The sequence below is a fragment of the Delphinapterus leucas genome, chromosome 19 (genome assembly GCF_059928025.1).
Source record: "Delphinapterus leucas isolate spDelLeu-1000000601 "Yukka" chromosome 19, BTC_Dleu_Yukka2, whole genome shotgun sequence".
Classification (NCBI taxonomy): domain Eukaryota; kingdom Metazoa; phylum Chordata; class Mammalia; order Artiodactyla; family Monodontidae; genus Delphinapterus; species Delphinapterus leucas.
In genome coordinates, this window is record NC_143147.1 from 55,563,384 (window position 1) to 55,584,078 (window position 20,695).

Below are 20,695 nucleotides of genomic sequence, written 5' to 3' on the forward strand. Positions count from 1 at the left end.
TCTTTGTAAAATCAATTTATCTGTAACATACATCCAGAACCTTCTTATCCTGCTTTTTCCACCCCTGAAGACTCTATCCAGGAAATTTATAGATGTTGCATCTGAGAAAACTCCTTAGATTCTGTCCCATATTCAGATTCATTCCATGTTAGAGTCAGTGTTTTAGTTGCAAACTACACCATTGTGAAAAGATAACCCAGTACATGGATGGCTCTCCTCAGGGTTAGAAGTATCGTACTTTCCAACCCTCCATCCTGTTACGGGAAGCCACAAAGTCTGGTTGTCTGACCTCTAGGGATACAGAGGTGATAGGCCACATATCTGCTGAGTAGCCCCAGAGCCTGGCTGTGGCAGGTCCTGAGCTTGATCTGACATCTGAATCCTGTCCAGCTGAGGACGCAGCCTGGAAAACGTACTGTGTGTGCAGTAAGTTGATCTCTAATTTAGTTAGTGCGCATGTCATGCCAACTGTGTGGAAAGAGTCATCTTAGGTACTCTTCAGAACTAGCAAGGGAACGATAGGCTCTTTGCCATCCAAGAGCTTACAGTCTAGGCTGAGAACCAAACGTATATTGAAGTTTAGACTAATTACAAAAACAGTATGTCAAGTGTGCTTGCTCCTCACAGGTGAAAATAGAAATGTTGAAGGGAAGAAGTTGCAGAATATAAAATAGGCTAAAAGAGTGGGGGTGGGGTTGTTGAAGGCTGACTAGTTTAATTAAACTCCTGATTTCTTTCCTGGCCTGGGCTCAGTCTCTTCCCATGAGTCCGTTTTCCTCCCATTCTAAGGCGGGAGAAGGTGGCCTGGTACTCTCATCAATGATAAACATGTTCTGAGCTCCTTATTTTATGAGAACCTCTCAAGGAGTTTATACCATTAGAAATCGAAGATTTTTGCCAAGTTCAGAAAACATGCACTGAGAATTTATTACAAATAAGTGGGATACATTAAAAAAAGATTAATAACAGAATAAGGTGACATATGTCAAGCAGGTTCAAGATGAGGTAACAGTGAATGCGAGAAGCTTTTTGGAGACAGGGAGGGTTTTTTTTTTGTTTTTTGGAGTTTTTTTCTTTTGCGGTATGCGGGCCTCTCACTGTTGTGGCCTCTCCCGTTGCGGAGCACAGGCTCCGGATGCGCAGGCTCAGCGGCCATGGCTCACGGGCCCAGCCGCTCCGTGGCATGTGGGATCCTCCCGGACCAGGGCACGAACCCGTGTCCCCTGCATCGGGAGGCGGACTCTCAACCACTGTGCCACCAGGGAAGCCCCGACAGGGAGGTTTGAGATGGTTCCTAGAGAATAGGTAGAAGTGAGGTAAGTCATGGGGAGATAAAAGGTATCCACACATGGGGGCAGCATGACCAGAAGTGCGGATACAGGAGTACTTGTGGGAGATTCTAGAGGTGGTGAGCACATCCATTTGGGGCAAAGTTGAGGATTCTCACAGAGGAGTAATGAAACTTAAGGATAAACAGTAAGCTTGGGGAGAGATTATGCACAACCCAGGATAGGCCGCCCTGTCAAAGAACTGGACTCTTGTACTGACAGCTTTTGGGAGCAATTTTGTTAACAGTTTTATCAAAAGACAACTCATATCCCAGAAACATAAGCTGTGCTTTGGCCGAGTGTACACCTTAAATACCAGCTTTCCCTCCTGCTGTGAATTTTCATGTTTCCTCAGCCCTGTATTATGCCTGCTGTTGTAGGTGCCTCCATTGCACTAATGGACAAAGAAGGATTGACAGCCCTCAGCTGGGCTTGTTTGAAGGGTCATCTCTCAGTAGTACGTTCTCTGGTGGATAATGGAGCCGCCACAGACCATGCTGACAAGAATGGCCGCACCCCACTGGATCTGGCAGCTTTCTATGGTGATGCTGAGGTGGTGAGTGCCTTTAACCAAGCCTCAGGGTGGTAAGAATAGGGAAGGTTCTCTATCCACAATGTTATCTGGGGTTGATGATTCCTGATATAAAGTTCTCAGATCTGTACTTGCTCCAGGGCGGGAACATTGAAAACACCATTAAAGACCAGGAGCATAGGTCTGGCCTGGAATACCATGACTGTCCAGCCTGGCTCAAACCAGTAGTTGAATAAAGGGCAGGCAGCAGCCAGAGCCCTGAGTGGAGCAGTGTGAGCCGTCACACCTGCGTTAACTGCGCTGCTTCGTCCGTGTCCTAGGTCCAGTTCCTGGTGGATCACGGGGCCATGATTGAGCACGTTGACTACAGCGGAATGCGCCCTTTGGACAGGGCAGTGGGGTGCCGGAACACTTCTGTTGTTGTCACTCTTCTGAAGAAAGGAGCCAAGATAGGTAGGAAAAAGGAAGAAGGTGCTGGCCATCTGTGCCCAGGGGCCAGACTGGTCCGGCGGTCTGGCTGCCCTGGGTGTGTGGTGTGCGTGTATGTAGTTTCCCCTCTGCCCTGGCCCAGTTATTGTCCAAGTGAACAGAAGGCTCTTGGCCCAGAGAAAGCACCATCTGAGCCATGGTCTACACTACCCTGTGTCCAAAATCACACGGTTATCTGCCGTGCCCCGAGTAGCCTTAACCAGGAGGCTGCTCCGACCTTAAGCACATCTCAGTGCTGACGCCTCGGTAGCAGCCCCGCCCTGTGAGCATCCTGGATCCCTGCACCGCCACAGCCTTCGCTTTCCCTTGCTCTGTATGTGCTTTGGACTCTCGAGTCCCTGCGGCTGCTGTCCCATCCACTCCCCATCCCTCAGGCCTGTAGACAAGGGTTGGCTGATATGCTGGCTTTTTTGCTGCCTGCCTCTCACCGCTGCTTTTTCCTTCTTTTTTTTTTTTTTTTTTTTTCACCTTCATCCATTTTTTTTTCCTCTCCTACAACTTTTTGTTTTCTCCTTTCTTTGAAGGTTGTCAGACGTTACCGAGTCGCCCACGAGGTATATTTCACCGCTGTCAGCATCAGGCGTGGTCTGATGGCTTGGTCAGCTTTGCCTTCTCCTCTTTGATTTAGCCTGCATGAGTTCCCTACACCTCTAATCTTTTAATTTACTTCACCTTAAAAGAAGATTTTTTTTAATGACTGTTGTAGAGAATAACTTGAACTTTTGATAACTAACCCTGAAAAGCCTAGTTGGTAAATAATTCAGGCATCCGTAAACTAATCGAGTTAACCTTTTCTTTCTCTTTGTGGGTAAAGTGGTCCTCGGTCATGTTGGCTTGTTTCACATTGGAACCGTGCTCCTGGTTCAGCATGAATCCCAGGAGTCCTATTCAGTACTTACAAATTAGGGGAGCCTTTAGAGTCTTTCATGGTTTCCCTTCTGCAAAGAACGTATTTAAAAATTGAGACTAAACAGCTGGGGCTCTTGAGTCCCAGATTCTGAAATAAACTACCCTTTTTAGATTTTTTAAATCTTATGGTGACATTTAATGTAAACCCTTTCTCCCAATTTCCTTATTTAAAATAACTCCAAAATAAGCCATCGCCTGCCCAAATACAACACGCAGGCTTTGCTGCCCTCCAGTGGTGCAAACTCAGACAGTTCAAACACTCTTATTTTAAGGTGAATACAAATCCAACGCAGCTTCTTGGCAGTGGGAGTTACTAAGACACTCCCAGTTCTAAAAGATGAGGCCATTGTTGTGGAGCAAGTTGTTCTCTCAGCAGAAATTCCCCAAGGGTGTTTTTTTCACCTAGCTTCCTACCACCCTTACATTGTATGAGTTTTTTACCCATCATGCATCCTGTACACTACAGGTCCAGCCACATGGGCGATGGCCACCTCCAAACCAGACATCATGATCATCCTGCTGAGCAAGCTGATGGAAGAGGGGGACATGTTTTATAAGGTGAGCGGAGGAAGGAACCGTGTCCTCCAGACAGCCGCTGACTGTTCTCTACTTGTAGAATCTCCCGAAGTCTCGGCAGGTCTCACCCTTGGTTCTAGAGGCAATGCCATCCCTCGGTGGTGGGCTCATAAGCTGAGGACCCCAGGTTTTTGCTTTCTCAACAAGAGAGCAAGAGTAGCTGCACATGCCTGCAGCGGATGAACCTAAAGACCTAGTTTTACCTGGTCACTGATAGGCAGATACGTAGATTCTACATGGAATCTGTCCATTGGAGCCTGGAAACCATGGGACGAGTAAAAGAAACCTTATATAGTGCAGATACTTCCAGTCTGTGGGGAAGAGGCATCAATCTTAGCTTTTATATTTAATATATGTGTAGATTTAAAAATCTGTAGTAATAATAGCTTATCAGCATCCCTGAGGAAGAAAATGAAACCAAGACAAATAGCAGTTACAAGATTTACTTGAAATGACAACAAAAAAGGTGTGAAGTCTTCTTGTACTCACAGTTCAAGCTGAAGGCTCCATATCCCTAACACACACAAACTCCCATGGGCTGCAGGAAGTCCCTTAAGAACTTCCCATGTCAGAGTTATCTCATTGTGTTAAGATTAGCTGAATCTTCTTCTCCTAAAGTAAATACAAATCCGGCCCAGCTTTCAGCAGCGGGTGTCACTGAGACCTGCCCAGGCCCAAAGATGAGGAAATGATTGTGATGCACGTTACTTCCGCCTTGTGTAAGGAGTATACAGAGCTCCTGGGAGTCCAGTTGTATTTCCCAAAGACCCTTTGAGTGAGAGTTATTGTAATCTAGGACTCTTAGGCTTCTAGGAAACTTGAGTTCTGACCCAGCCATGATTTTACATGACTTCAAAGAAGGGCCTCTCAGGGTGTCATGTTTATGGACTCGAGAGTGGCACTGCTGTCAAGAATCTCAGCCCTGTTCATAACATAACTTGTGGCACCCTAAGACAAGGAGTCCTACCTCCTAAACAGGCAGAGCTCCTCCTGCTCCTACCCAGAATTCTGCCTTGGAAGACTCCCAAGTCTATCCTCAGTGAAAGGGTCTAAAGAGAAAATAAAAGATCAGGATCCCTGGTTGGAGTTGCAACTATACAGACAGAATGGAGTGGATAAAGGGCAGCTAACAGAGTGTGAGATGCCTCCTGCATCATTCTGGGCTCAGCTTATAGATTTTCAGATGCAAAATGTAAGAAAAATTCAAGGCCCCTGTGACCAGTTCCCTAGGTGGGTCACAGATTTACCTCATATTGGAAAATCCCCCTGACATAGATGGAATCACAAATTCTAAATTTCACTTGTCTACCACCACCCTACCCCATGCCTTTCCGAAAAACAGGGGAAGACTCATTGATATTCTTTTATGCCATGAGATTAGGGGAGCAACAGCTAGACTGCTTTAGCTCCCACATCCTTTGTGAGGAGGAGAATGGCCTCTTGTAGAGGACTGGCAAGGTGGAACAAAAGGAATTTCCAGATAAGACAAATGTAAAGAAGTAGTAATAACCTTGGAGTGATTGGGACTGGGGAATGCTATGTGTCCTATAGGGAGATCAGGTCGGGAAAAACCTCCTTTGAAATGAACAAGGTCAGTTCCTTGGGAGTCCAGTTGGGAAGCTGGGGTCCCAGGCCTTTCATACGCCAAGACTTTGTTTCTCTGGCTTGTATCTTGGGAATCCCCTTCGTCACCCCTCACCTGCCAGGTGAGCTTCCAGTAGAAAAGACTGGACCCTTCTGCTCTCACCATCAGGGCTGGTGTTGGGAGGGCTAACCCTTAGTAGTAACTGCGGAGAGAGGAAGGGAGTGGGGGCAAACCTCCTCAGCTGCTCAGCAGACCAACAGTGTGTTTTGCTATCTTGTGCTCCCACTAGAAAGGGAAAGTAAAGGAAGCTGCCCAGCGCTACCAGTACGCTCTGAAGAAATTCCCTAGAGAAGGGTTTGGTGAGGACTTGAAAACCTTCCGGGAACTAAAAGTGTCTCTCCTCCTCAACCTCTCTCGATGTCGCAGGAAAATGAACGTAAGTCCCTCTCATCCCAGCTCCTTTCTGCAGTACTGGAAGTTGACGGTCCATGTCATGCACTGGCTTTTACCAGGCCCCTGAAATCCTTGTCTGCCCCATTTGGAACTTGGTTGTCCTTCACAGAGCACTGACATTTGCAATTTGAAAGAAATCAAGTCTAAGTACAATCCGTACCTCAGACTATAAAACAGTTAATCCTGTGGGCACTTTGTAGCTTTCTGAATTTTCCTAATTCCTGCTGAAAGTGATTGGAATGCCATCATCATCCTGCCCTGCCCCCAGGTCAGTTTTCTGGTCTTTGGGAAAATGTGAGAGCAGTGGTCACTGGAATTCCGGATGCAATTAGATACAAACTTTAGTCATTCCCTTCCTTACTGGTAGACCCCCTAGTCATTTAAGGAAGGGCTGGAAAGAGGGCCCAGGACCATGAACTTCAAGATTTAATTTCTAAGGCTAATCTTCAACTTTTCACTTCTTTCTTCGTCCTTTTATTCTAACATGACATGTCCCTTCTTGTCACAGAGGGAGTCTTAGAACTCCTGAACTCCTCCTGGTCCTTTATTGTCCCCTAAATAGTCCTTGGTCCTTCTTGCCTGCCTTGCAGATACAGCCTCTGATGCCCTCAGGCACTGCTCCCTTGACCTGCAGACACTCCTGGGCCAAGAACCCTCTCTCAGATCCTGGGAATAGCCAGGATCATGTCAGGCATCTCTGACATCCACTAGCCTGAGGTCTCATGGTTCCTCAGGAGATAAAAATAATCCAAGCCAAACAGGAATGTTTGAATAAGGGGATAGAGAACTCAGGTGTACAGAAGTGAGCTTTCAGCCTCGGTAGCAACAGATCTGCTATCGGTTCTGGAAAAGTGACCTTTATATCATCCATCTTTAGATGGCAATGAAAAGAGCACCCTGATAAGTAGACGTGGGTATCTCAGAGGGCACAGTGATGCCCTAAGAGGCAGAGTTTTCCCAGGTGCTGAGGAGAGTGGGGACGTGGGAGAGGTTCTCCGGGAAAGGTAGTGAGGTTCTTACGTGAAACAGAAGAAACAGCAGCGAGGGTCTCCTCCAGCTCCAGTTAGTAAGAGTTAGACAAAGCTCCGAAGCTGCTGCCAACCTGCTGGCTGCCTTTTTGCCTCACAAATAGTCTGCTTCTTAAAAATACTCTATAATCTTCCCAGAAATAATGATTGTCCCAAAAGAAAAAATTAAGGGGAAAGGTTGAAACAGTAGAGCTGGAAGCCGATGCTATAAAATAGAACACTTCCTCTCTAGCTCCACGTTGGATCAGAAACAGTTAATCACCTCCCAGGACCACCTGAAGTCTGTCGTCCTATGTAGAAAGTTGTCCATTAATTTTTTTTCTTGCAACTTTACCTCCACCCCAGGGCCTTTGTTCTGCCTTAGGACTCACAAGTTTAACCAGAGGCTACTGTGCTGTACTATGGCTTTGATAGTAAAAGAGGAGAAAACCTTCCCCTTTAGTTTAGTATGTAAGGGTGTCTTGAAGACTATGGCTTCGTTTCCCTGGTTCCTGTTCCCAGGGCTTCTCAGAATGAGGACAGATGGGACCGTGTTCCTCCAGGCAGCCTCAGTGATTAAGAGATGAGGTGACAGCACAGGCCCCAGTGACAGCCAGTCTTCTCTCTTGTTATTTAAATTTTAAATGTTTCCTAAGTAAGGAACAAGTTAAGAGAAGGAGCAGGCCAGAGAAGCCTCTATGAAACAGAATGGAAACTACCGTTCATTGAGCATCTCCTGTGTGCCAGGGACTGTGTATGGAGCTTTCAAATGCTTTATTGCTCTTAATCCTACCTGGGAGGTCCGTATGGATAAGAAAACACACAACACACCCCGAGGGCTTACAAAGCGGAGCAGAGAATCGAACGCAAGCCTGTCTGACATCCCTCCTCCATCCCGTCTCCATAGCCAGTCATTTCTTTTTTACACAAATCCCATCTTCCTAGACTTACTTCTCATCCCTTTAAAGCCAAGGAATAGTGGGTGCGGCAGGAAGGTGGGGGGTAGGATGAGGGTACACACGAGGCGTTGACATGTGTGTTTGCCTCATATACGCGTGTGCAGCAAGAGTTCGGGTTTCCAACTTCAAGAGCTTCAGTGGGTTGACATTTGGCTTCTGGACCAGAAAGAACTATGTTGCAAAGGCAGAAAGAGGACAAGTTAAAAATATTTTCATACTTTTGGGCAGATGAATTCCTGTGAGCCATTGCAGGGCCACACAGGGCAAAAGACAGAAGGAACTTTCAGTCTGGGCCACGTGGCTAGAGCCATGCCAGGCATGTCAAGAATCCCAGGTGTTCCGTCCATAAATGTCAAAGAAATGTACATATAATCTGTTTTATTCCCAAGATGTCTATTTTTCATATCTCTTCAATGACTCATTTGCACACCTATTGTAATGACAGGATTTTGGAATGGCGGAGGAATTTGCTACTAAGGCCCTGGAGCTGAAACCGAAATCTTATGAAGCTTACTATGCAAGAGCAAGGGCAAAACGCAGCAGCAGGTGAGGAGAGAGAGAGAGAGGGTGAGAAGCAAGAGCTCTCTTTTCTGAAAATCTGGCCAAGGCAACGTAGACCATCCTGGGGCATATCGGACAGACCCATATGTCTGTCCCTGAGGACTCGCAGGACCAAGCTTTGGGGATGGCTCCCATCGCACAGAACGCATCGTACAGATGGCACCTCTTTGGGGCTGTGGAGATCTAGAGCATTTTACTTTGGGAGAAAACTGCCTTTTCATTGTTGGAGAATGGCACCTTCTTCCAAGAAGCCTCTGCCATATCTCATCGCTTTTTAACCCCCAAAGCAGATAGCGTAGAGACACTGGTGGCTTAAGAAGAGGTCACTTGAGCAAAATATCCTCCCAGCCCTTTTAGAGGGGAAAGTAGGATGGGTCATATATCACAGGCCCCTCTTTCTTTTCTTACAGGCCTTTGGGAGATTCCCTGGATCATTTAGTCTTCCTCCTGGGGCTCTCCTCAAGTCTGGTGGCATCAAGCCTCCTTCTCCCATACCCACCCCTCCCAGCACCACACCACACATGCATGGAGACAGGAGGTCCTGCTGCCAGGACTGAGAGGGCCCAAGAGAAACCCCATCTCTCATGCCCCATCTGCTGTGGTTTGGCCAGTGGGCAGGAAAGGCTCCAGAAAGATCTAGAAACTGCCATCAGTGATCTTTAGATAACTTGTCACTGTCCTTAATGCCTCCTGCCCGGCGCCCTGCCCTTCTCCCCAGCTCTGCCTGTAAAAGAACTGCTTCAGGTTCACAGCTATGACCAGGGGGCATGTGGTCCTGAAAATCAAACCCAGGTTAAGTCTAGTGATGACGGTGGCAGTGATCTTAGTCTTAATTAGCTGGGGCAACAGAGTTCTTACAGAAGCTTGACTGTCAAATTCTCTTTCCCCTTGGATTATTCCTTCCCCACAAGGCCAATTGCCCCTTTTCTGGGCAAGGTTAATAGAGAGGATGGGAGTATCTCTGACTGTTTGTGTCCTTATCTGTAGACTAGAATCTGAGTTTTCTAGTCAGCAAGCCTAATATCTGCCCAGCTTTGATGTAGCAGAATGGAGGAGCCGCAGTGCTGTGGGGCGAGGGGTAGAAAGGGCAGAGGACAGGGTTCTTGCCTAGGATGGAACAGGCCTGGAAATTGGAGCTAAAATATAAAGAAAAAATTCTGCTGGATCAGCAAGATTTTAAATACTGTAGTTACTGTTTTGTTCCTAAGCTAATTGACAGTGGCCCTGTAAATGACAACCCCACCCAACCCTCATACTACCTGGTGTGCCTTCGGACACTGAGAGAAACTTCCTGAAGGGCCTCGCTGGACTGACAAAATGGGGACATTTCTCCACGGATCCCAGAGAGGCCAGAGGGAAGATGGAGGCTGAACTGGCTAGGGAATCATTCTGGACTCTTCTGGAATGACAGCCTACCTATTTCCTTCCTTACAAATCAGATGAAACCAAAGCCCCCCAGATGCCCCCAGACGCTAACAGTTCTCTGAAACAGTGACCGTGTTCTCAGCTCTTGGTGGTTCCTGTTGATTCAGAATAACTCCAGTTCCTGTGTTTACATTTTGTCAAGCAGACAGTTTGCAGCAGCCTTAGAGGACCTGAACGAGGCCATCAAGCTGTGTCCAAACAACCGTGAGATCCAGAGACTTCTGCTGAGAGTGGGGGAGGAGTGTCGGCAGATGCAGCAACAGCCGGCGGCGGCACAGCAGCAGTTACCGGAGGAAACAGAACCCGAACCCCAGCATGAAGATATCTACTCCGTGCAGGACATACTCGAGGAGGAGTTCTTGGAACAGGATGTTGAGAATGTGTCCATCGGCCTCCAGACAGAGGCTCGGCCCAGCCAGGGGCTCCCGATAATCCAGAGCCCGCCCTCCTCCCCAGCCCACCGTGACGCGGCCTACATCTCCAGCTCGCCTCTCGGCTCTCATCAGGTTTTTGACTTCCGGTCCAGTAGTTCTGTAGGTTCTCCCACTAGGCAGAGCTTTCAGTCCACCTCACCTGCTCTTTCTCCGACTCACCAGAACTCACATTACAGGCCTAGTCCCCCGCATACTTCCCCAGCTCATCAGGGAGGATCTTACCGCTTCAGCCCCCCTCCTGTGGGAGGGCAGGGCAAGGAATACCCGAGCCCTCCCCCGTCCCCTCTCCGCAGAGGCCCTCAGTATCGGGCCAGCCCTCCAGCGGAAAGCATGAGTGTCTATAGATCCCAGTCAGGCTCCCCCGTGCGCTATCAGCAAGAAACAAATGTTAGTCAGCTTCCTGGCAGACCGACATCTCCATTATCCAAGATGGCCCAGCGGCCCTACCAGATGCCCCAGCTTCCTGTGGCAGTGCCCCAGCAAGGGCTCAGGCTCCAGCCGGCCAAAGCGCAGATTGTGAGAAGCAACCAGCCCAGCTCAGCAGTTCATTCGAGCACTGTCATCTCCACAGGGGCCTATGGCCAAGTGGCCCATTCAATGGCTGGTAAATACCAGTCTTCACAAGGAGACATAGGAGTAAGTCAGAGCCGGTTGGTTTATCAAGGGTCAATCGGGGGGATTGTAGGGGATGGGAGACCCGTGCAGCATGTGCAGGCCAGCCTGAGTGCAGGCGCCATCTGTCAGCACGGAGGGTTGACCAAAGAAGACCTTCCCCAGCGACCTTCCTCCGCCTATCGAGGTGGCATGAGATACAGCCAGACACCACAGATTGGGCGTAGCCAGTCCGCATCCTATTACCCAGTCTGTCACTCAAAACTAGATCTGGAGCGTTCCTCCAGCCAACTAGGTTCCCCCGATGTGTCACATTTAATCAGAAGACCTATTAGTGTCAACCCTAATGAAATCAAACCCCACCCACCAACTCCCAGGCCATTGCTGCACTCCCAAAGCGTAGGCCTTCGTTTCTCTCCATCTAGCAATAGTATCTCATCCGCCTCCAACCTAACTCCTACCTTCCGGCCATCTTCCTCAATTCAACAAATGGAGATCCCACTGAAACCGGCATACGATAGGTCATGTGACGAGCTGTCGCCAGTGTCTCCCACTCAGGGAGGTTACCCTAGTGAGCCCACCCGATCCAGGACCACACCATTCATGGGGATCATAGATAAAACAGCCCGGACTCAACAGTACCCCCACCTTCACCAGCAGAATCGGACCTGGGCAGTGTCATCAGTGGATACCGTTCTCAGCCCTACGTCTCCAGGCAACCTGCCTCAGCCTGAGTCCTTCAGCCCGCCGCCATCCGTCAGCAGCATTGCCTTTTATAACAAAACCAACAATGCACAGAACGGCCACTTGCTGGAGGACGATTACTACAGCCCCCATGGGATGCTGGCGAACGGGTCGCGCGGAGACCTGCTGGAGAGAGTTAGCCAGGCCTCCTCGTACCCCGACGTGAAGGTGGCTCGGACCCTCCCTGTGGCTCAGGCGTACCAGGACAACCTGCACAGGCAGCTGTCCCGGGACTCTCGACATGGGCAGACATCCCCTATCAAACCAAAGAGACCATTTGTGGAGTCTAATGTTTAAAAGACGTGTGTTGGAGTGAGACCCCTATGTGTTCACTGCACATTTTCAGGCTTGGTTTCCACATTCGAGGTAGTTCTCTGGCTTAATTTCTCATGTAGTTTCCGCGTGGTGTTCAGAGGTGGCAGCCCACATGCCGAAATCCTTTGCATGCAGCCAACTGGGAAGCTGGCCTCCGGGGAGCCAGGACTTGGGTTTCTTTTGTCTGTACCCTAGCTACACGCTCTCTCCCTCTCTTCAGATGCCAACGAGGAGATTGTTGTGCCGTGGGCTTTAACCCAGGGAGATCAGACACACTGGTCAGCTTTTTCCAGGAGACAATCGCTTTCACTGATGTTCTTGTTGTGTAAAACGTCTTTCTCCTTTTTTTACAAAAATAAGATGTTCTTGTTCGTTTTCTTCTAGGAACTTTAGAAAGAGTGTGATGCCCCTTTGCCTTTGCATTCTTATCCAGTGTTATCCAAATAGCAGCCCCAGTGCATTCTTGTGCCATGGTCTCCTCCCCTGGACCGCCAGCTCCCTGCAGCCATCCGGTCTAGAATGTTCATTTAGATTATCGCTGGTCTTCCTCTGGGGGTAAAGGATCAAGGAGAAAGAGAAGAAATAAGAAATAAGAAAGCACCAATGCAGTTATTCGAAATGTCACTACATGGATTTCCCAAGAGGCATTTTAGGAACATTGAGAAAACAACCAGCCCTTTAAATATTTCAGTCAGCCGAGGAAATTGGATGAGAATCATGCATACTTTTAAATAATTCACTGAGTTATTCTTTTAGCCAAATTAACCATTAAAAGCTACCGATTTTCCATGGGTGGGGGAGAGAATAAATAAATACATAGAGAGAGAGACTGTTCTGGATTCTCAGTGAAAGGCTGTAGAAAATCTGTCTTGGAGAAATCTACTTTTTGGGTTCTGATACGTCACTGAGCATCGTATTCCTCAAAAAGCATTCTCTTCCTGGAGGTTGCCTGGTGTAGTAATCCTGTTAAGTTGGATCTTTGCCTAGAGCCAGATTTTGTTCTACTGGCCCTCTTTTTGTTTTTTTTTAAACCCAGATGGTATAGTGAAGAATTGGTTTTGGGGGAAGGAAGTTGAATTCTCTGGGGACGGTAAGACTTATTCCCAGAGCTTGCACCCAGGGCCATTGCATTCCATGGCAAATGTTGTCTAACTCCATTTCAAGATCTATTGTTTCATTATCTGTTATTACAGGAATTGTTTACTCTTTTCTTTTTCTAGGTAGGAGTGTTTGGGGATTGATATTTAAAAGCCAGGCACGGCAAAGTGTTTCCGGGTGAAGAAAGAACCCTTTCAGCCCTGGGTAGGAGCACATAAGGTAGACAGCAAGTCTTCTGATCCAGTCACCCTCCAGACATCTCCTGTGTCTAGTGGCCCTTTGCTAACCTGTCCTTTGAGTGACTGAGGCCAGCATGAGAGGGACGGCAAGAACACTGAAATCGAAGCCTTAGCACAGGCCTGGTAGCGACTGCACATCAGCTCTTAAAGTTAACAAACTAAACAACTAAAAGTAAACAAAAGAGAATTCGGTCACTGTTACCAGGAATCATTCTGCTCTTGTTGGTAAAGGGCTACAGGAAGGGAGGTTTCCTGAATAAAAATCCAGATGTGACCAGACCTGTTTGTAATAGTAAGTGTCCTCTGAAAGAATTGTTAAGACATGGGGAGCATGAAGCTGAAATCAGAAACACTTCTTTACTAACTTAGATCTGCCAAATAGATGAACCCCTCCACCCCCAAGCCTGGAACAGGCCAGGATGTGTGTCCTGTGCTAGAAGTAAACAGCAAGGCTAACTCAAGACCCAGCCTCTGTCCACTCTCTCTGATGCTTAAGGACTATCTCCCACTCACCTAGCCCAGAGTGGACATCAGTGTCTCTCTCTCTCTCTCTCATCAAGAAGGTGAAATGTACAGCTATAGCATCAGCCTACAGCCAGGAGCCCAGCAGCCTCTCAGCTTCTTTTGTCCAGATCTCATCAGCCCTGTTGGGCTCTTTGCATCTTACCCTTTTTAACTACTACTCACTGAGGAGCTGCTGCTACATTTTGAAAATTTCTCAGTGTTTATTAGAAAAGTGCCCCTTGTTTATTTGGAACACCACACATACCACCTGCACTCACGTGAGTGGGCAAGCAGGTGCTGTAGTTTTACAAATACACCACTGATGCCACTTCTCCCGAGCGTGTCTCTTAGAATTTTCTAGGACGGACAGATTTAGGGTCCATGCCTTACTGGACAAAACACTAAACTGTCAACAGTCAAGATGCAATTCTTTTTTAGCCATCGTAAGAGGGAGTGAATATCACTACTGGGCGCCCGTTGTGTTTGACTAAAAATTGCCAACTGGACCTTATTGGAGCAGGAGACAAAGCTTTTCCTTGTAAGCAGACCGCCTGTGCCCTGTTTTGCTACTTCACTGCCACGGGGTGATCTCAGCGCTGCACCTTAGAGGTGCCTCCTCCCCAGGCAGCACTTGCTGAGTCAATGTCTGGCTTCAGGTGGGGGGGGGGGGGGAATTTTCACATGAAACCGGTAAGTTCCACTCAGCCAATTCACATCACCCTGAAATGGAGACAGTGGTGACAGACTTCAGCTTATAGGTTTCTCACCAGATCCTACCTTCAGTTCACCCAGAATTCTTGCACTCATGGGTTTCCATCACATCATGTCTTTAAATGGGTGCACTTTATTGTTTGAATTTGTAACTGATAAATACTGGATATTTAAGTGTAAGTAATGTCTTCATTAGAAAATAGCAAAACTGCCCTTGTCTTTTAGTGTATTTTTCAAGGGGAAAAAAAAAAAGAAAGCAAGCAGTGGATCACAACATTTATAGCACAAGAAATAACTGTTGTATATAAGCATCAAAAAGATTAAGAGTTTTTAAATACAAAAAAATATTTGCCGTGATTTTAAAGTGCTTTTCCAGCAATTTTCTTAGGGACTCCTGAGACATGGTTACTTTATTTACTGGATCAGTAAGGCACACAATTAACAATTAAAAATTAATGTTTATTTACAAAGTAAAGGGAAAACCTGTGTAACATGAGAATTTGGCATGGACAAAATGGAGACCATTTTGTATCTGCTGTTGTATCTTGTCCGGGTTGCAGACGTGCGCTATTAAAAGTCCCAAGTTAATAGAGCACAAACCCTTCTTGTTCCTCTCCCATGTGCCCTTCTTTCTAGATGTGTTTAACTTAAACTCGAAGGCTCAGGAAAATTCCACTAATTAGAATCATGTACAGTACCCCAGGTCGTTGTCCAGAGATAACAAGTTTGCTAATTTAGTTAAGCCTGGATTATTGTAAACAGAACAGCTTAGAGAAAGGTATTCTCGGCCCTTATATTGTATAGTAGTTTATGAACCCCCTCTCTAAATATTGGTATTTTTATATTCCAGAGATGTACCCAACAGAAAAATTAATCAGTATCTAATTTAATATCCATAAGTATTTTCCTTAGATTTTAGTCATAGACAGTAGTGGGTTTTTGTGGATGTCACCTTGCTTCACCATACTTTACCACTAGGTGTCACTGTGGCTCTGCACCAGGCTTGTCTGGTAGCAGAGAATGGCAGCATCTCTGGAGGAGCGACATCCAGGCCAACAGACAGGCCCATAGGCTCAAGAGGGTTCGAGAAGGAGGGAACAAAGGCCTGGAAAGGGGTCTTCATACATCTGTGCCAGATGTGGCGAGATAAGCTCTTTGAACACTACCTGCTTTGGACCTTCAGCCAGGCAGAGGCTGGGGGAAGGCTGACCAGAGCTCCCTTTCTCTGGTGGATGAATGGGTGTGCAGAAGACCCATTTCTTCCCCAGGAGCATCCCTCTCAGTTCCTCTCGGCCTCCAACTTTTGTAACTCCAGAGGTGTCACGGTTGGATGGTTTGATTCAAAGATAGTTATTTTTCTCCTGCATAATTGCCTTGGACAAAACCAGTTGCTTGCTGAATCTTTGCCACAAAATGGAACAGGCTCCCCAGGGGGCAGGATGTACCCACCCCATCCCAGCCTCGCCCGCCCTGCCTGTCTGTCCCGGGGCTGCCCCCTTCTCGAGAAGCTACCCTGCAGAGGCAGCCTGCAGCTGCTCCCACACCAGGTCTGTGCCACCCGGTTGCGTGTGCACTGGGGGGGGGGGGGGGGGGTGTGGCTTTCTCTCCTCCTCCTCTAGGAATTCCAGACTGACCAGCAGCTACCATGACTGACAACAGTGAACAAAGGGCTTAGGGGTAGGAGCTACCTACAAAGACGTGTCATGGAAACCTTCACCATGCAATGCCTTGAACTCAGCTCTGGCTGCTCCCAAGAAGAGGTGGCTGGCTGGGGGCCTGGACACAAGCACAATGGGGCTGGTGGAGCCACTGTGCAGAGCTACTTGAATAATCACTGGGTCTTTATCAACTTTTATAACACAGACCACTCAAGGGCTGAAGTGTTGGTAAGCTGCATTTCGGTGTCCAATGCCTCACAGCAGCTGAACCACCCTGAGATGCTTGTGGCCAGCTGATGGCCACAGTCAGAGCTTTGAAAGTCAGTACCAAATGAATGCGTAATTGGACACCAAAAATCAAGTGTTACTTTCGTGTTTCCTCACCCATATCCTCTCATTTCTTCCTGCTGACTCTGTGATATCTCCACTAAGCTGACCTGTCAGGTTTTAGTTGGATGCATATAGGTGCAGGCCGGCATCGCTCTCGTTTTTTCCACCTAGTCTGTGGAAAGGAAGGAGCTTAGCGGGCTGTGTTGTAGCACTTGCTGGCTGGATTTTTCTTTTGCCTAATCGCTAACCAGAACACCTGGTTAGGGGGACCCAACTCAATCCCTTTGGTCCCCAGGACCAGACAGAGAGTCAATTCTGGAAAATTCAGTACTTGAATGTACCTGCCTTATTGTGAACCAACTTACTGGAAAAGTGTTAGAAATGCTGGCTCCAGATCTCTACTTCATTCACAGGTTATTTTGGAAGTTCTGTAAGTTACACTTCCTGTTCTGGTTTGGTTTTTTTGGTTTGTTTTTGTTTCTGTTTTTTTTCCTCTTTGGCTGATTCCTGCTGAGTGGGACCAGTTCCTCGTCAGGCTCAGGGCAGGTGCCATTCTCAGGCATGGCCTCCTTTCCATCCAGCATAGCATCTTTGTCTCTGTTCTGTCTCCTCCAAATCCAAGATGATTTTAATTAGTACAGACATGTACAGTCTACAATTAAAGAGTGATTTGTACTAATATGATTTTGATTCTTCCTCCTCTTTGCTGTCCTTTCAAGACACTTGCTGGAAAAAGCTTTAATGCACTTAGTTTTCCTTTAGGTTTTCTATAACTCAGATGTAAAGGACTTTCTCTGTACAGTATATTATCCAATGCATGTTTGTTCTCTATCCTGATATATTGAACACCACACAGTTGTGAACTCGTGCAGTGGGGATGTCCCACACCCAACAGAGGCATCTAGGCCCCTGTGTATAAGGAAAGACGTTTTCCTTTGCTGTACTTGCTTGAGCAGTTTTATTGTCTGTACATGTGAGCTGTGTGAGATAGATGTGAAAAGTTAAATGAATGCAGTTTCCTGCCCATGTATACAGATCGCCATCTGTACAATGAACTGTATGTATGAAAGCAAATGTACTTATTTATAAATGGGTAACACTTGGAAAAACATGGCGTTGTGGTGCACTCTCCTTTCATTACAGTACCTCTCAGGGGAGCTGACTTGCGCTCAGCTACACTAAGGCCTGCAGTGTGAGGAAGCCTCCCCCAAGAACAACTGGCAGAGGCCAAATTCCTAATGATTTGGCTGGTCTCTTAAGGGATATTTAGAGTCACCCCTTCAGGCTCTGGTTCATCAGAGAAGTTACTGAGCACCTCTCTCGGGAGTTGGACACTGCGGTGGGCACGCAAGAACCATGCACAAGACAGTCCTGAGGGCCCATCAGCCAAGGCTCACTGCATTCATTGAGAAAGGGAGGCTTTTTCTTCCGTGGAAGAGTCTTTCTCCAGCCATGCCAAGGGAGCACTGAGTTCCTCTCCTTTGATTTTAACAGCTGAGGCTACACCCCAATCCAGCTACCGTACCAAAATCCAAGGCTGCCAGTTAGGACTGTTAGGTTTAGAGACTGCAGGCCCGAGGCAGGGGGACAGCACCAGCTATAGTTCCCAAGGCTAACTTGGTTAAAGTTGGAAGCCTACTGCTTCCAGTGACTTTATTTTTTCTTCAGAAATCCGGCCGGAATTTCCAATCCTCGCCATATAGAGAGCTAGGCAGCTGCCCTGTGAACGGAGAGGTTTGCAGATTTTCTGAAATTGGCTGGAGACTCCATACCCTTCGTTAAGGACAGAGTCCTGTGGTCTTTCCTGCCTGGCTTCGACCTCTCTGTCTACTTCAGGCACAAGCAAGGAAGGAAACCACCTCCTCTAGACGCCAGACTTTGTTGAACAAACGCCCCTGCTGTGTAACTACATCCATTTCCCCCAAAGCACCAAAGCTGGGGAAGCAGGAAAACTCCAGGCATGCAGTCATCCCAGCCTGGACACCACAACTGCCTTTAAAGAGGAGAGGACTCTGGAAGGAACTACCTGCTCGTCTGAAAAGCATTCCTGGGCTGTTCCAGTTATTTCATTAAAAGTTAAAAATGGATAAGTGGTTGAAAGAAAAACAGGGTTTATTTTTTGGTTTGGTTTGGTTTTTTATAAACTTATTTTATTTTTGGCTGCATTGGGTCTTCGTTGCTGTGTGCGGGCTTTCTCTAGTTGTGGCGAGTGAGGGCTACTCTTCGTTGCAGTGCTCAGGCTTCTCATCGCAGTGGCTTCTCTTGTTGCGGAGCACGGGCTCTAGGTGTGCAGGCTTCAGTAGTTGTGGCACGCGGGTTCTAGAACACAGGCTCAGTAGTTGTGGCTTGTGGGCTTAGTTGCTCCGCAGCATGTGGGATCTTCCCAGACCAGGGCTCGAACCCGTGTCCCCTGCATTGGCAGGCGGATTCTTAACCACTGTGCCACCAGGGAAGCCCAGGGAAACAGTTATTTAAGAATTCCTGAGGCACTGAATGATTCCTAAAAAGCTAATTTTTCTTTAAAATAAATTTATTTATTTATTTATTTTTGGCCGCGTTGGGTCTTCGTTGCTGTACGCGGCCTTTCTCTAGTTGTGGTGAGCAGAGGCTACTCTTCGTTGCGGTGCGCAGGCTTCTCATTGTGGTGCCTTGTTGCGGAGCACGGGCTCTAGGCGTGCGGGCTTCAGTAGTTGTGGCTCACGGGCTCTAGAGCACAGGCTCAGTAGTTGTGGCCACGGGCTTAGTTGCTCCTCAACATGTGGGATCTTCCCGGACCAGGGCTCGAACCCGTGTCCCCTGCATTGGTAGGCAAATTCTTAACCACTGCACCACCAGGGAAGTCTCAGAAAGCTAATTTTTAAAAGCTGTTTGCCCTGAACCTAACTAAAGAGCCACTCAGAGCAGCAGGAAACAGCACATTCTGGTAGGTCTTCCCCTAGTCATTTTCATTCCCTGGTAGGTGCCCTTTAGTTGCTCTTTATATAGCTCGACACACCGCTGTGCACACATGCACGTGGGCAGTCAGACTCCCCTTCCACAGACCAAGGCTGAGGGGGGAACATAGCATCATCTTCTTTCCCCTTTAAAAATGAAAGCTGGAGGACCTTGAAGAAACTTGGAGACTGAGTCTTCCTATTGCCAGGAATAAGGATAGGACATTCATACTAAGGACATCATGTCTGGAAGGCCCTATGATAAAAAGGGCCTCATAGAAGAGACAGAGCTGAGTCCATTGTAAAGGGCCGTTCTCTTGAGATACCCCTTATGTCCCAGACACTGTGATGGGGACTTCCCACACGTTCTCTAACGTATTCCTCATCCAATTTCTGACAGACATTGCCGTCTCCAGAACACAAATGAGGAAGCAGATCCTGAGAGTTTAAGTTGCTCAAGGTCATGGAGTCAAAGGTGGGACTCTGAATCAGATCTGCCCAGAAAGCATTTTCCCTGTACCGTGCTGCCTGCCTGCTTCCTCAGAAGGGGGTATTCCAAGACAAGCAATCTGGATGACCCCGGAAGCAGCACAGGCAGTCGTCCAGAAGGAAGCTTAGAGAATGCTACTTTGTGCTCCTTTAGAGAAACAACTCTGTACCATGGGCAAGAGGAATAACTCTGGATCCCCTCGAGGTTCCAAACCCAGTGAGAAGGTAAGTTGGTTAAGGAGTAGCTCCCTGGAGGGAGAGGCAGCATCTGGGATTATGTGAATATTCAAACACAGAGAGACCCTTAAGATTCAGAGGCTAGCACAAAAGCCGCAAGGGAGATGTCACCCTCACAGGGTCAGGATGCCTCTGCCCTCACGCGGAGAGCCAACCCTGACCCTGACCGAGAGATCACCTTGTGACATGAACCAGGCCATGCTTTGCAGGCTTTTAAAGCAAATGAAGGTCCACATAGAAGCCTTGATCAGGAGACTCTATAGATGCATCAAGCAAAGACCTCTCAAGCTCTGGCTGAGACACGCCAGAAACCAGATTCAATACAGAAAATAAAGTAAGTGCTAGGAAGTAAGAATCCACGGTCCCTTTCAATAGTGAGCCCTCTTAGTAAGTTTTTCAGCTAAGTGACAGTGCTTTTCAGGAGCACACGGTAGATCCCGGTGGGATCTGAGTCGCACCCAGCTTTACTGTAAACACATCTGCCTGAGCCTCAGGAATTGACCTAAGTGGAATCTCAGCTTGTTCTCAAAACTTTGCTCCTCTTCTTAAGGAATGAAGAGACACGTT

The 20,695-nt window shown here is 47.6% G+C and overlaps 1 protein-coding gene across 1 annotated transcript in view; it reads left to right on the top strand.

The window, feature by feature from the left end:
* The window catches only part of TANC2 (tetratricopeptide repeat, ankyrin repeat and coiled-coil containing 2), a 349,573-nt gene extending 328,945 nt beyond the window's left edge, over positions 1–20,628 (top strand). Inside the window, exons 22-27 of the mRNA XM_022589090.3 lie at positions 1,709–1,884; positions 2,181–2,313; positions 3,725–3,816; positions 5,709–5,855; positions 8,284–8,384; positions 9,970–20,628. Coding sequence (XP_022444798.1) covers positions 1,709–1,884; positions 2,181–2,313; positions 3,725–3,816; positions 5,709–5,855; positions 8,284–8,384; positions 9,970–11,911 — 2,591 coding nt within the window. The 3' untranslated portion in view covers positions 11,912–20,628. The remainder of the gene's footprint in view (positions 1–1,708; positions 1,885–2,180; positions 2,314–3,724; positions 3,817–5,708; positions 5,856–8,283; positions 8,385–9,969) is intronic.
* Positions 20,629–20,695: the final 67 nt, after the last annotated feature.